This window comes from Cardiocondyla obscurior, linkage group LG13 (assembly GCF_019399895.1).
Source record: "Cardiocondyla obscurior isolate alpha-2009 linkage group LG13, Cobs3.1, whole genome shotgun sequence".
In the NCBI taxonomy this organism is placed as follows: Eukaryota; Metazoa; Arthropoda; class Insecta; order Hymenoptera; family Formicidae; genus Cardiocondyla; species Cardiocondyla obscurior.
The window spans coordinates 5,058,633-5,074,766 of NC_091876.1; the positions used below are offsets into that span (position 1 = coordinate 5,058,633).

Here is a 16,134-nt window from a genome sequence, read left to right on the forward strand (position 1 = left end):
AATAAAATATTGATATAGATAAACTCTTAAAATACAGTTTAAAAGAGCATTCCAATAATGCAATATCACGTGCTTATCAAGACGTGCATCAAGTATGCGAACCAATCCGTCTCCGATATATTACTGCAATAATCAATCTAATCTAGCGCTCTTAAAAATCTCAACGTTTATTGGACTACTTGGATAAAATTTCAAAAGTGGGGGCGACAATAATTACAAGCCGATCGATATAAATTGAAGATTTTGATTATTTTTAATCAGTCTTAGGACAATCATCAATCAGACAATGGCGTTGAGAATTCTGTGTCTCCTCAGTCTCCTGAGTTTCTCCTACGGTGAGTAACGATACTTTCAAATTGATCAATCTTACGCTCGAATAAAAATAAGTTAGTAAATTCTCCTCGAAAATATATCGAAAATAATTGATTTTGCAGCGTGAAATTTTTTAAAATAAATAACATTTTTTAAATCTGTTCACAAATTATTATTATTATTTTTTTTTTTAAAGTTTAAAAAATCGTGAAAATTTATTTATTTATTAATAATAATTTATCGTTGCAGCTGGAGTCCTTCCATTCCTCGATCCGAGGATCGTCAATGGAGAGGATGCTAAAGCAGGCGAAATTCCGTATCAGGTATGAAAACATTCATTACAGAAATAAGAAGAGTGCGCATGCAATTTGTATATGAATTAATATCCACAAAATATTAATATATTAATATTTTCAAACATAACTAAATACTTAAAAATGCGCAAAAATGACTCCGAGTACTAGCAGATGCTATAAAAATGCTAAAATTTACAGGTTTCCCTTCAAACTAAAAGTTCTTCCTTCCACTTCTGTGGCGGCTCTGTTCTGAATGATTACTACGTCATCACGGCAGCTCATTGCGTCGAAGGGTAATTTCATTATTCTTATTAATAAAATAATTTTATACAATTAATTTCAACGATTAAATAACAACCTTTTACAAATTTATGTTACAGCGACAAGCCCAGTGGAATAAAAGTCGTAGCTGCAACAATCAACCTGAATGATCCGAAATCAACACACGATGTGGAAGAAATTATTGTGCACAAAGGATACGATCCGTACGACTCCTGGAGGAACGACATCGCCTTACTGAAAGTACGTATCGCTCGCATTTTCTTTACATATGAAGAATTAAAAAGAAAAAAATTATCCTATTTCTTAATAAAAAATTATAAACCAAGTCAAAATTATTTTACAGGTAAAACAACCGTTTGCAAAATCCGCCACCCTCGGACACGTTCCTCTGCCGCCAAAGGATCACGTTGTTAAGGCCGACGACGTTGCAGTTGTGTCAGGATGGGGCAATCTCAGAGTAAGTCTTTCGCCGCTCGAAATATTAATCTAAACCTTTCCGTTGAAATAGCAAATTATTTAATTATAAACATTCAATTAACGTAACATTGAGGTATACACGTACAACGTCTAAAGTAAAGAGTGCGCGAGAAAATTAAACGTCGCTCCAAGAAAGTAGCTATAAGTAATATTGTGAAATTGCAGCTGGGTGGACCAAGCACACCTAAATTACAACGAGTCAACATTTACATCGCTGATCAACCCTACTGCAGACGGGTCTACGACAACTTAGGATACGACGTCCATGACACGCAAGTTTGCGCGTATGACCAAAACGTGGAGAAAGGATCTTGCCACGTAAGTACTTTTTTAATTAAAAAAATAATTTTTTTCCTTTCACTATCGTTGCAGTTATCGATTCGTCAAATTAATATCTGTAATTAATAAGTCGCGATCGTTTAGAGATACGACTATCTTTGAGAGATAATTAAATATAAAAAAAAAAAAAACCCGTGGTGAAGAAAAAATCTGCAGTAAGATGTCGGGATTAATTTTAAGACGGCACTTAATTTTTTTTTAGGGTGACTCTGGTGGCCCGTTGACTGTCGGTGGAAAGCTCGTTGGACTGGTATCCTGGGCAAATGGTTGCGCCAGCACTTCCTACCCAACGGTTTACACCCGTGTTGTCTCTTACCTGGATTGGATTCAAAGTAACGCGGTCTAAACCCCAATGGCTTCTACGATTCTCTATCCTACGTTCTGTATTTTTAAAACGTCAGCTCTTAAAGCGAAGAAAAAAGAAAAAAAAGACAAAGGTTTTCAATTTAAATTAAATACCCACGCGACATTCCTCCACAAAAATTGTAAATGATTTTGTAAATAAAAGAGAACCATTAAATATAATACTCTTACGTGTTACAAGCGAGCGCTTCCTTAATTAATTAATTTCAACGACGGGGCGAGGACGAGAGCGAACGAGATGCTGTCTAGATTATCTCTTATTTCACGAAATTAAATCAGATAACAATAAAACGCGAAGCCGCAGAGCGAGTAACGGTGCCGAACAGCGTCGCCAGATAAAGTCGTCGGCAAAGTCGTTAGATAACGTCGTACTTCTCGGCCGTCGGGTCTGTCTATAATTAGTTGCCGCACACACGATCATGATTATTCATATAATCTACTCCGCCGCCTTGACGATAATTAACTTACCCCTGTAGCGCCGCTAACTTGCCGTGAACGTGCCAGCCGTAATTTGCACTCGACTAATTACAGAGGCGTTACGCGACATTACAGTAGCACCGCGATTAACGTTTCGTAATATCCCTTGCAAGCGCGGAAGAAGCATTTGTTTCTGCCGTAATAATAGTGAACTTTAACATTGCTTTAATAAGCGTCGGGATCAGGCACGGGTGACGGCGGACCGTTGACGCAAACCGTTCGCGATATATTCGAGGCACGAAACGTGCGAAATCTCCCGATATACAGTTTACGCACGAGGAAATACTTGTTGATACGAAACGATCTTCCGTTTGCACGCGCCACTACGTCGCGATTAACGTTTTATTAGTTCGATAAACATACATAGCGCAGTTGCGGGGAAACGTTAATAAATTTATCGACCGGCTATATTGGTCAAATCAACAGACTCAATTATCATCCTGTACGCGAGATGGTACAACTGATACCGTCGCCCTCCACATTTCCGCCGTTAGCTATTTAAACACGCCACTAACGTTTCCTCTATGTATTTTTAAACGGCGCGCGGTGCATTGATCAATAAATTCGAGTGGCTCCGCTGATACGTTTGATCGAAAGTAAACTCGACAATTTTTTTTCTCGGAAACATAATAAATAAAATTTTACTTTAAATAAATCTCGTTTTTTTTGGGGGGGGTTTTCTTTTTTTTTTTTTTCTTATCAAAACGTTTCAAGAAAAATATTTTTCAAACAAAATTAATTTTAGACGATCAAATCGTTTTATCGTTGCTACGAAACACGTATTTCCTTTTGTTCTCCGAGAAGGGTAAAGAGAACGCTTTCTTCTCCAAAAGATTAAAGCGATTTTAAGTATCGTAAGCGACGGCAATTATGCAAAATAAAAGGGAAAAAAAAGGAAGGACGCTTTGTATCAAAGTTGTAATACGAACGCCGTTACGAGTGCAAGGCTGGGTATTAATAAGCATCATCGATATTCGCGTGGAACATATACCGTGAATGCACAAACGAGCAATCGGTTGCTCTTTTATCGCGTCGGGTCCCACGCGTCACAGACACCGCGACAACTACTTGCCGCGAGAACGAGGGGAAGGGGCCGTGGAGCACTGGTTCGATCGCATCTGACAGCTTCAGCGAAGCATTGTCAAAGTTCAATGTACCCCAATAAATCCCGCGATTGTTAAGAAAATCGCGGAATAACGGCGCAATTCCAAGCGCGACCTTTTGATAAAGGTATTTACTCCGCGACAAAGGAATCGCTATCGTGACCTCATTTAAGTCACGCGCGAATTTACGATTGCTAGCTCTATTGAAATAACTCTTTAATAGGGACAAATAAATCAATCAAATTAAACGTACAGATAAAGTTAATTGCGAAAAGAAATCGTTCTTTCAGTGGACGATAAAACGCGAAGCTCGTCATGTCGTTTGTCTCGCTTGGAAACTAGTCCAGAAAATTACTCGTACAATTCACGAAAGGGGAATGAAACGCAATTAAATACTTATATTATTAAATATGCATAATGCGAATTACACGCGATTTTATTCGCGGAAAAAAATAAAAAAACAAATCGGAAAAACGCCTGCTTTAGTATCTCTTCTCGCAAAAGTCCTCTCTCTTTCTGGAAGCGCTTGCTTTGTTTGGAAATCTTGGCAATTTTACGCGCCGAAGGAAAAACTGTGTTCCCGGAGTCTCGCGAGCTAGTCGCGCGCGAAAAGCGCCCGTTGTTCCCGCGCAACCTTCGAAACCTTTTATTCCGTCTGCAGTTTTGCAACAACCGATATTCCAAAAGGGACTCCTGAATAAAACATGCGGCAGCAAACTTCGCCGGCGTAAGAGAAGAAATGGATTCCCTTGCCCCCCCCTCGTGTAAACACTACGCGCTCGTGATGCGCGAACAAATTTTGCGAAATGGATTCGTAAGCGAGCCTTAGAAATACAGGCGAACGATACAACGAGGTATTATTTCGTCTGATCCATTTACCTTATTTCCGCGCGTCTACTTGTCGTTGAAACAAGGCGCACTTATCGCGCCACTTCTGTTAGCAAACAATTTTCGTAAAACATTGAATGGTAGCGGAATAGATCGCGACTCGATAAGATGACCCGGCTAATCTCACGTTTGCTATCTAAAGTGTGTGTAATTAAGAAACTTCGAGCTCGAATATACATACGATCGCGTATCTATTTTAAACATACGCTGCGAGTTATTTAGAACAGTTTTATCGCGCCTAAATATTTCTGCCGGACGATAAAGTTGCCATTACCGCGGGTGGTAAACGATTACACTTGTATCTGAACAATACCGCGTTATAAATACATATTAAAATCTGATAAATACTCCGATTGATATTGCGACGGACTTTAAGCAAACAAAATTGTTTGTAGCCAAACAATTAAAATGTTAACTAAAATTTATCCCGCGGGCGGACGACGGAGTTCAAAATAATTAATTTATTAATACGATTTTTATTGGATATCGCGGCTTCTCTCATCGGCGGCGTAACGAACAGGCTGCGATTTGGAAAATCCGAGCAGACGGTATTCGTTTCGCTATGAATTCGCTCGAAAGCTAATTAATTCCATGCATGAGTTTGTAAATTTATTTGAAACTTCTGCTATTACAACGCTACTACCAGAAAGTTTAGTAAAGGCCAGGTGAATGAGAGTTCGCGCACGCAAAGTATCAGTAATCTCGATCAACGAGGTAAGCTTTGATCATCCATTCGGTCGATTACACGATCAAGGCACGAGGTCATTGGTCGCAGATAAATCCGGAAACTTTGACAACCCGCAGAGACCCATCCTGAGCCTACAATCGTTTGCATTTATTTGTTTGACGATCGAAATTTTCCGATAAAAATTCATAGACTACAAGAGGGATGATCGAAACTTCGCTGGTGAGACTTCCTGTTAAAATTAAAGCCACGAGGGTAAATCTTTTTTTTTTCCTTCGACATAATTAAATTGTATCATCGTTAAAGTCTCGCGATGTATTTTTCATTGTATAACATCGTCAAAATCTAATTAAAAAAATTATTCTTCTCAATTAAAAATAAAAAAAATAATAAAATATTAAAAAAGTAACAATTAAATTAACAATTCTTCATATCTAATCTAGTATAAGTGGTTTGTTAACAAGTTAATGAGCGATAACATTGATCAGCAGATTACTTCCGCGAAGATCAAAAATAATACTGTCTGCAGTGCTACAAAGAATCAGCTCATTAAGTGATAAGCCAGAACAACGATATTATTATCATATCAATCAAAGAAATGAGATACTCCTTTCAATAACGATTTAATCGCATCAGAAAATCATATGAAAGATTCATGGAATCAGATTAAGAAACGGGAAAACCCAAATTCGTCTCGCATATCAAAAGTTAGAAGTAGGCAGAAAACGATTAACCTTCGCGGAATGATAAGAGAGATAATATTAAAAATAATTATTAAAAACATACTCGTATTTGCTACTTGTAAAAATATCTATTCTAAATTTTTTTTAATATACGATAGTTTTATATTTTTATCTTGATCGCCGTATCTCTAAACGTAATGAAAAACCCACGTTGTAAGTGACGATATATTTTTTTAATTAAAACGTAAAAGTATAAACCCGACATGATAAAAATAAATATAATTAATTATATAATTGTAAATTTTACTATTTTCGAAAAATTAGCTAAAATTAATTAATATATGTATATAAAAATAAAAGAAAATAAAATATTAAGAGAAGTGTAGTGAACGTGCAACTTTGGTTTATCAATACGTTGCTATTGCAATCAGTATCAATTAAATATCTCCGATATGTGATTTCATAACTAATCTATCTAATCTAGATTTCTTACAAAAACTTATCGATCGTTGGATTATTTGTATAGAAGTGGGGTGACAAAATTTAAAAACAGGTATATATAAATTCGCAGTGCACATGATTTCGAATCAGACTTCGGTCGGAAAAAAGGTGCACGATGGCGTTAAGAATTTTGTGTCTCCTCAGCTTTCTAGCATTCTCTCATGGTAAGTAATAACCTCGAATTAATTAACATACAACAACTATTTGCCAATAAAAAATTATACAGCTTCTTTAAAAATAATCTAGTCACTTTAAAAAAAAAATTAAAAGTCACTTTTACGTATCGTATTAATAAAACAATTGCTTTTCTCTTTTTTAATTATCTGTTAATCATTAAATATACAAATAAAAACGATCAAAAAACTTTTGTATAATTTTCAATAAAATTTAATTTCAACGAGACCGCCAGCTTTAAAACTTTGCTGTTAAACCACTTTAAAAAATAAATTATTAGTTGCCAATTTTTTTTTCTTTTTCGCTATACATTTCACGTATAGTTATAACGTCTTATCGTTGCAGCTGGGCTTCTTCCTCTCATCGATCCTAGAATAGTGGGAGGAGTGAATGCTAAGCCAGGCGAAATTCCATATCAGGTATGTACATATCACAAAAGTATATCACGGCAATAAATAGCGAGAGTGCATATCTAAATATCTAAACTGTTATACATATATAAAATCCTCACATATATATTTTTCTATCGTAATTAAATGACATAAAAATATATATGAAAATTTTACGCGAATAAGCACACGGATATAAAAGCGCTATGATTTTTATAGGTTTCTCTTCAAGATTCATATTCCTCCTTCCACTTTTGTGGCGGCTCAATTCTAAATGAAAACTATGTCATCACTGCAGCTCACTGCGTTGAAGGGTAATTTCATTATTATTCTCTCTATTACTTGAAACGAAATTTGACCAAATCGTAATATCGTTCTTTTACAGCAAATACGCCAGTGACATAAAAGTTGTCGCTGCATCGATCAGCCTTCTTAATCCAAGATCGCAACATAGAGTTGCAAAGATTATTGTGCACAAAGACTACAACTCGTATAATTCCTGGATTAATGATATCGCTTTACTACGGGTAAGTGCGTTTATCTATATTTAATTTTTTTCTAATCAAGAAGATAAATTTTAAATGAAAATTTCTTTTCAGGTGCAAACTCCCTTCATCAAATCTGCCAACCTCGGACACGTTCCTTTGCCACCAAAAGGACACGTCGTTAGGCCCAACGATGTAGCTGTTGTGTCGGGATGGGGTAGACTTTGGGTAAGTCCGACATTTTAATTAATATTTAATTCGCAAGTTTTATATGAAAACGCAAAAATAATTGCGCGTGTTAATTAAAAAAAAAAAAAAGAATAAATTAATGAGTGAATTTAATGTTGCTTTGAGAGTTGTAATTAAAATCATAAAATTCCAGCAAGGTGGACCAACCACTACTAACTTGCAACGAGTGAACATTCTGATCGCTGATCAAGGCTACTGCAGATACATGTACAACAATATGGGATACAATGTCTATTCCACGCAAGTTTGCGCGTACGACCCATCGGTGGAGAAAGGATCTTGCCACGTAATTAATCTATTTATTTTTTATCTCAACTATTGCCGCATCGGTTCATCTATTTCATTTCTTCGTAATAATACCTTATAAATCACGTATATTAATATTTTAATTCGCCCTTTGGCTTTTTTTCTTTTTCAGGGAGACTCTGGCGGCCCATTGACCGTCGGTGGAAAACTCGTCGGATTGGTATCCTGGGCGAACGGCTGCGCCAGCACTTCCTACCCAACAGTTTACACCCGTGTTGTCTCTTACCTAGACTGGATTAAGGTTAACGCGGTCTAAACCAATTTTATTCGCTACCATGTTTCAAAACTCAATCCTACATTTTTTTCGAAATAATACGTCGGCCTTTAAAAATTGAGAAAGATACCTTTTAATGTAAAAACCGTACGAGAACGACGTGGCACACGACTGTACATCGTAGATGCCCCTAAAATTTTATATACATTTGCGAAGAAATACACGTTATTGATTTATTAAAAAAAAAAAAAGAGAACAATTTTATATTGCCCGAAAAATTATGGCGCAAAATTGTCGCGCGTCAAATACCGTCCGTCACTTATCGCGGATCGAATCCAGAGAGGGCTACTTTGATATGGAGGTGAATAGCGCAAGAGGTCGAACAGAACTCGGCTCTGTCGCGAAATCAATACGGCGTGACCGCGCGACGCTCACGTGTTGCTCTTATTTCCGGTTATGACCGGAACGCATCAATGTAAGTAAAATTAATACAATTTACTAACGTTCGAACCTAATAACGCACTCAAAGTGCGTTATTATAGGGCTCTAATAAACGCGTGTATTACAAATTAATTTTGCGTCGAGCACAAATTGTTCTTACAACTTTCGCAAATATTCTCCATTACTTAATATTTGAACAAGGTTCACCGAGCGTAGTAACTGTTATGTATACATACGTATCGAAAGTACATAGGTATTCCCTGCGAGATCTAACGATCGTGTATAATCGTTACACAAAATGAACCAAGAGACCCTGTGGAAACATTTTCGCGAAAATTATGCTGCGGCAGTTAACGTGTATGTGTAAAGCGGGAGAAACTTATACCAAACTTGTCAATATTCGAGAAATATTTTGAACACGTATACGCACGCGGTGCCCCGAAGTGAAAATGCATATTTTGAAATTTATTTACGCTAAAATTATTTATATATAAAATATCACGGCGCCGAAATAGTTAATAAAAATTTATCATTTCTTTCCAGTATTAATAAAACATTAATTTATTCGCAAACTAAAATTTCGCAGTCCTGCGGCTCTCCGATAAAATCCAAATAAAATTGAGTCGTCGCGACGACTTACTTTAAGGTCGCCCTGCGGGTCTGGCGGAAGAAATAAACGGGAAAGGGGGAGGGTCGTAAGATATATATGTATATATAAGAAAAAAAAAAAAAAAAGAATGAAAGAAAAAAAAAAACGAGGAAAATGGAAGGAAAAGAGGATAGTGCGACGATGTCGAATTGATCGCGAATCAAAAGAGCCTCATCTCGTCGAAGTTTCTTCAACGGCTTCGTCGAGATACTTTTTGAAAGGGCTCTTTCCTATATTTTTTATATAGTCCACGTACAGGTGCGGACGTATTTCATACTCGCGTATCTGCGAAGCGGACAGGGATGTTAAACCGCCTGCCTTATTTTCACTCGGTAGCAGCCAGAATATCGCGGAGGTTAAGCGCAGCATTTTGACGGCGATTGTGAATACTACTTTAAATACTATTTTATGCACGTCCGCGAAGTAGAGTAGTGCTTTCGCGGCTACTTCGTAATATTGTAATACCGTGGAAATTAACCCTGTAGAGCCATGGGTATTATATAAGCCTTGCAAGCTACACAAGTTTATGTATCTACTCAGCAGTGAGCTGGGGAATATGGTTTTCGCAGTATATGTGTGCTCGTGTACATTGTACATCTTATTTCGGCCAACCGACAGTAAATATACCGGTGTTCGGTACACTCAGACTCTGAACCCGTAAAGTTATTCGAGAATATTTATGCGAGATACGGTGAGACAGTTTGTAACATCTGTTACGTAACTGGGACAGAAAGGAACCGACTGACTTCGCGCGACGAATTATTCTCTGAGTGTTCAACGGCGGGTGAAAATTTTTGAGCTGGTAATTAGTAATTAAAGCCGACTAAATCGCGGGGTTATTATAACTTTTTTTTTTTCTTTTTTTTTTTTTTCTTTTTCTTCGTAAATAACGAGTTTGATTATCGTCAGATTGTAGGGGATCTCTTTTGAATTGAAAAGGTAAACGGTTCTTTGACGAGAAGATGAGAGTCGGAACTAGGTGATAATTTTTACGGCTTGAAAATGAGCAGCTATCGGGTCCTCTTCTACGGCGAAACAAAATTGAAGAGCGACGTTTCGAGTCTATCACGCGACTCTCGGAAGAACGGCAAAAGCGGAACTGAAATTTCATTAGCAATGTAAATACGCCGGTGGAATAGAATTCGGTACGAACGATCCGCGCTTTCTTGTCGAGTAGCAGCCGTCTTATTGCAGTTGTGCAGCTCTTGTTCTTATTCGGGAAGTTCCTAATGTTTGCTATTATAGTTACTTCTCGAGGAAAAAAAAGAAAGAAAAAAGAAAAGAAAAGAAATAGTAATAAGTTTGTTATATTCTTACGTCGCTTTTTTCCTTTCTTCGTACTTCTTTTTGAAAGTTGCTTCTTCATAAACTCGTTGAATGTTATAAAGAAAATAATAGAAATCTAACGTTTGCTTAGGAGGAAAAAAAAAAAAAAAACTACTGACGACGACCGATAGTTATCTTTTATCTACAATCACGTTTTGTCGAATAGAGTACGTTTCGCCGTTGTGATCGCGACTGTCAATTATGAGTAAAACGTGGACCTCGACGGTTTTCGCTCTGCCAAGAGCCACCGGTTAGATTAGGATGGGCTATTTTCCGTCTGTCCATCCGTCCGTCTTTCCTTCCTTCCTTCCTTCCTTCCTTCAGTGGCAGTCTCTGGATTATCCTGACGTGGTGTAGCACTTCACATTACTTAACACTATATTACACTGCTCTGCTTTTTTTGTAAGCACTTCTAGGTGTAGGTCCTCACTCGGGTCGTCCTCGATCTCGTCCTCGATCTCGTCCTCGTCCAAGAAACCGGCTGCGATGAAGCAAAGTCCAAGAATCACCTTCGATTGTTCGATCACATCTCGTCAGCGGGATGAACGATGCTAAGAATTTGCGCTAAGCGGCGGACGGGCGCACTCCCCACACACTTTATCTTCCTTAAGTCCCTTAAAAATCGCTCGTTCGAAATAGGATGAGAGTCCCGGCCGCGACGAAGAAAACAAGCGAGGTGCGAATCTTGCGCTCCAACAATGACGATCGCCGGAACTGATTGAACGTCGCTGGAAGAGATGGCGAATGAAGCGAGTCGGAAATGTCCACGATGCAGCGATGTTCACGTCGGACGCTCCGCGCGCTTCGCGCGCTCCGCCGGCGACATAACCTTTTCTTCCCGGAGCACTTTTTCGAAGCACGAAACAATGTCTAAAACGATGATTAGGATATCACAGGCGTATAAAAAGTGATCGCTGGATCCCAGCCGACGACGTGAACACTTATTTGTACCCGAGATTATTCTATTCGCGGCCGAAACTACGCGAAACTGCGGAGTGATCAGCTGCACGTCCCCGCGATTGAGGCTCCGCAACTAGACTGAAGTGATCGTTACAGATTTCGGCCGTTGGAGGAAAAGAGAGAACCGCGTAAGAGAGAGTGAGACAGTCGATAGGTCCGATCGTCAATTGTATGCCGTCCTTCTCTCACGAAATTCACGAAAGTATCAAGCTCGAGGCGTTTTCCCCCAGAAAATCGTCCTGTTCTATGCTCAAATATATGTTTCCTTGCGATTCCGAGACCCAACCGATATTCCCGAGCCCTCAGATCTTTGTCGTTATAAAAATCCGATTCTCGCGAGCCCCAAAAATAATAAACGCACAATTGTCGAACGAACTAAGTTCGCTTCTACCACAGAAAGCAATCGCATTTAGAGTCAACTGCCTTGAAGAGATATACGAGACCTCGCTACCAGCCCGCGATCGAGTAAATAGCCGCGTAAATGGATTAAAATAAGCCCTAAAAACCGCAAATGATTAACACCGAGAGCTTGTAAGGTCTCGCGCCCTTCGAATTTTCGATGTGGTCTATTGAATTCCTCCACCTCGAATAACTCTCGAATGCACCAGTAATGACGCAAAATATTCGAGAGGTCGCGTAAAAAAAAAAAAGGAAACAGCGATCATAAATTCCGTGCTTGTCTTATACTAAATCTTTCCGTTTCATCATCGCAATGGAATTCCGTTGCGCTCCCACGTTCAACGGGATTCATTAAAGAAGTCTCGCTCCATAAAAGAACCGCGGAGATAACGTCACATTCAGCACGACTTATGGTTCCGCATATTTTCAAACTAAATACCGGAGAGTATGCCCGTGAAGTAATTTCATTCGACGTGGAATAGCACGTACTGCGCGTACGCAATTAAAATCAGGTTTTGGCACGAGGCCAATTGAATCACCCTCTGTTCCTTTTGTCACTGATATAGACTTTACTTTTTGCGTTATCAACAGTAATTATTCTGCTAATGCCACAAAAGTTTTTCTTTTTTTTTTTTATTAACGAGCTTAGCTCGGCGCTGCGTTTCGCCGAATTTAAATATCGGATATTGCGATTATTAATATTTAAATAATAGTTGGAATTTATTTAACATAGACATATGGCTGGGGAATGTAATATTCACCCCCGGTGCGATAAAAAGGAGACAATATTATCTCAACGTGGAAAATAAAGCAATCTTTATTCCGCACGTGGCTTCTTATACCATTAAAGTTTGAAGGACTCACCTGCACATGAAGTGTGTCGAGCATAGGACTTCCTCAGCCCCTCTAGACCGTCAGACTTTAAAATACTCTTGCAATATGCACAAGGAAATGAACCAAAGTTATAATGTTCGCATGAGTCATTGTGTGAATCTCTAGTTTCTATACAGCTATTTTCGTCCCGTCTCGGAAGTGATTCTTGAATAAAGCAGTGAAATAATGTTCGCGATCTTCTCTTCTCACCTAGTCGTTGCGATTGAAAGAAGCGGATAAGGTATCTCGGTGCTCGGTACCAATTGCAAGTAATACCAAAGGTGATCGACTCACCTGCTTGCGGAGCGGAGTGACGCACTCGTCCTTGGTACGCTCAAAGCGCTCGAACTTGAAGCTGTTGCTGCGGTAGAGCTCGTTGTCGCTCTGCTGCCTCCTGCAGAGACGTCGCGTGAGCGCACGCGGCCTGCAGGGCGCACATTCGGTGGCGAGCTCCCAGTGCAAATGCAGCATCGCGAGCTCGGCGGTGCAGCGTGCCATCGCGCATCCGGCACGTCTCACGCGGCACTTGACCCGCTTGATGCGGCCCTCAGGCTGCGGCTTGTGGCCGCAGGGCTGCGTGCCGCTGCAGCTGCAGTCCGTGCACGTGCGGCGTGCCCGGCGCGTCTTCACCGTGTGCGAGCACGGCTTCGCCTCCTCGCCACACTCGCACTCGCACGGCGCCTCGCCGCCGCCTGTGTGAGCGCAGTTTGATCTCTCGTTGGCGCACTCGCACGGCTGCTGCTGCGCTTGTTGCAGCTGCGTCGAGGAGACAGGGGATGAAGAGGACTGCGCGGCCGCTCGGCGACGGGTGCCGGTTGTATGCCGGCAGAAACGATCCGCGCACTCGCATCTGCAATGAGAAAAGAAACGTTAGATAAGAGAAATTAACTTGAGCAGCGGCGCTAATTTTTAACAAATGTTACGAAGTAAATAAAAAAAAGAGAAAATTTTGTTTACCGATTTCAGATTGAAAATTAATCTTAGACGTACGGTTTATTTCGAACCGTGTGAGTTGTAAACGCAGCGGCTTTTTCGGGAGGCGCTCTATTGATCTCTCTGGGATTTAAATAATATTCCTTAAGCAATTATGCAAATGTCTAGATATTACTGGAAAACGTCAAATTTTTTACATTACAGCCGTGACATACATTGTTGAAGATATTTGGCAGCCGCAAGCAGAACCGCGGGAATCTCTATCGACTATCGGAAACTTTATTTAGCGTATCGCCGCGCAACGATCTCATTAAACGAAAGGATCCAGTTTAAGAAAACCTAGAAAAAAAATTAAGTTAAAAGTTGAAAATTATTTACAACCACGTCGTGGCTGAACTTCGGGATCATTTACATAATTTCATTATAAATTAAATTGACCTCCGCTAAATTGTTTTCATAATTCATTATCCTCCTCTCCTTTTGGTCATGTTGAAATTTGTAATTTCGTTTTTTTCCCTTTTTTTCTTTTTGCGTTTTTTTTTTTTTTACATTTACTTGATTAAGTCTCTTTCACCGAGAAATTTATGCATCCGACATAAACGTTTTAATCCCCGGCGCATTTATTTATACAAATTAATTGTGTAAATTATAAATCGCGGTGTAATTAACGAGAAGCACCTCGTGATAAAATCGCGCGACCACGTCTACAAATGCTCACGGAGCATAATTTTATATAACTATAAGCGGCTCGTAATGATGCTGGGTCAGAGATAAAGGAGAGTATAAAATATTCCCAGCATATTTCACCGTAGCACGTGGCAATTCTTCAATCAATATCTCGGTCTTTCTCGGGAAGAGATAACAGACCGAATTGGCACTCTCAGGTTCTTCAGACGGACGAACAATTCCTAACGCAACGCCAGCACGAAAATGCTTTCACGTTAATTTCACATTTCGCTTCAAATTAATTCAGGCGAAGCAGCCGCCTTGTTTGCCCCACAAACAAACAGGTGTTTAGATTTAGTTGGAAATGGCCGGTCCATGAGTTAACTATACTACTTGTGCCCCTAAAAGCTGATCGGCGCAAGTGCTAACAGCACGTTGCCTTCTGACCTCCACCATGCCTTCCACCCCTTTCACCGCAATCTTCCAGAGTGCTCAGTCGAGCCTTATAATCGGTCGTTATCTATTGCCATTAAATCACGATAACGTCGAAAATTGTCGCGCGCCGATAAAAGTAATTAAAGTGACGACAAATACCCGTGAACAAAAAGAAACGTGTACGATAAAACTAGAACATCCCGCGGATGTAACTGTTGCTCGTTATTTCCACTCCTATCGATCGAACGAAGGGACCAAAATTACAAAGGGCATCATCGACAGCGGTCTTTCATAGAAAAATTATCGCAAGACATTTTCGCAATATTTTACGCAAGGCGCCGGCGATAGTCATTCGATCATTTATCTCCGAAAAGTCATTGGTTAACAAGTGCTATCGACCGAATAAGTACAGTGTCTCTCGCCGCTGTACGCGCCGCGACGATAATAATATTAGAGTAGCGGCGTCGCCAACCTACCCCAATCTCCAACCCCAACCCCAACGACAGCACGGACAGCTGACTTTCGAAGCGCGGGGCAAAGCGGGTCGGGTCCTAATTACACCGTCGCGTTTAATTACCTTCTGACCCTTCGTACGGCCGAACCTCGCTGTGCGTGCGGACAAGGCTGCGATTCTGGCGGGCAGTCGCAGCTGATGACGGCGGCGGCGGCGGCGGCAGCGGCGGCGGAAGCCGGTCGCGTACGACGAACTCTGATTAACACGGGATGCACCGGGCATGGCTGCACTTGGCAGCCGCAAACGATAGTTTGCGGACCGCCGCCGGAACCGCCGCGTGACTTGCGGCCGCCGCCGCCGCGCTTCGCGCGTTGGTCCACGTGCAACTGGCACGGTTGCACGGGGCACCCGCAACGGGCCGCGGCACCGCGGCGCCCGGCACCCTGTACGCGTTTCCACACCCGTTCCATTCAACGACCGGCGTGCAACTGGCAATCAGCCGCCCCACACCATCGACGCATCTGACGAATCGCGCGGGCGCGTGGGTCGTTTCGATCCTCTCCGCACGACCTCGGACGCGCTCGGTTGCATCCCTCCGCGAGGGATGAAGCACCCCTTCTGGCCCGCCGCGATGTGCGCTGGTCCACGCCGCCTCCCTCGCGTCACGGCCGACGACTTCTTCCTACCAAATGCGCGTGGGCGCGCGGACAAATCCGGGCGTTTACCCTGAGTAGAAAGGTCACCGGTGGCTTCTCAGTCCAATCTCGTGATAATA

The 16,134-nt window shown here is 40.8% G+C and overlaps 2 protein-coding genes across 2 annotated transcripts in view; one reads left to right on the plus strand and one right to left on the minus strand.

The window, feature by feature from the left end:
• The window catches only part of Hwt (heavyweight), a 110,302-nt gene extending 94,473 nt beyond the window's left edge, over nt 1-15,829 (minus strand). Inside the window, exons 1-2 of the mRNA XM_070665440.1 lie at nt 15,483-15,829; nt 13,166-13,721 (exon numbers count right to left, since the gene is read on the minus strand). Coding sequence (XP_070521541.1) covers nt 13,166-13,721; nt 15,483-15,829 — 903 coding nt within the window. The remainder of the gene's footprint in view (nt 1-13,165; nt 13,722-15,482) is intronic.
• On the plus strand, nt 189-9,218 carry LOC139107718 (transmembrane protease serine 9-like). The gene is made up of 15 exons (XM_070665532.1): nt 189-335; nt 562-635; nt 807-901; nt 989-1,130; nt 1,234-1,347; nt 1,533-1,685; nt 1,909-2,046; nt 5,666-5,775; nt 6,497-6,570; nt 6,926-6,999; nt 7,189-7,283; nt 7,355-7,496; nt 7,569-7,682; nt 7,837-7,989; nt 8,122-9,218. The coding sequence occupies exons 1-15, from the start codon at nt 287-289 to the stop codon at nt 8,263-8,265; spliced, it is 1,671 nt and encodes a 556-aa protein (XP_070521633.1). The 5' UTR covers nt 189-286; the 3' UTR covers nt 8,266-9,218.
• Nucleotides 15,830-16,134: the final 305 nt, after the last annotated feature.

Coding starts and splice junctions, on each gene's coding strand:
- LOC139107718 (XM_070665532.1), top strand. CDS start 287: ATGGCGTTGAGAATTCTGTGTCTCCTCAGTCTCCTGAGTTTCTCCTAC. Junction 7,284..7,354: donor GCAGCTCACTGCGTTGAAGG/GTAATTTCATTA, acceptor GTTCTTTTACAG/CAAATACGCCAGTGACATAA. Junction 7,683..7,836: donor CGGGATGGGGTAGACTTTGG/GTAAGTCCGACA, acceptor ATAAAATTCCAG/CAAGGTGGACCAACCACTAC.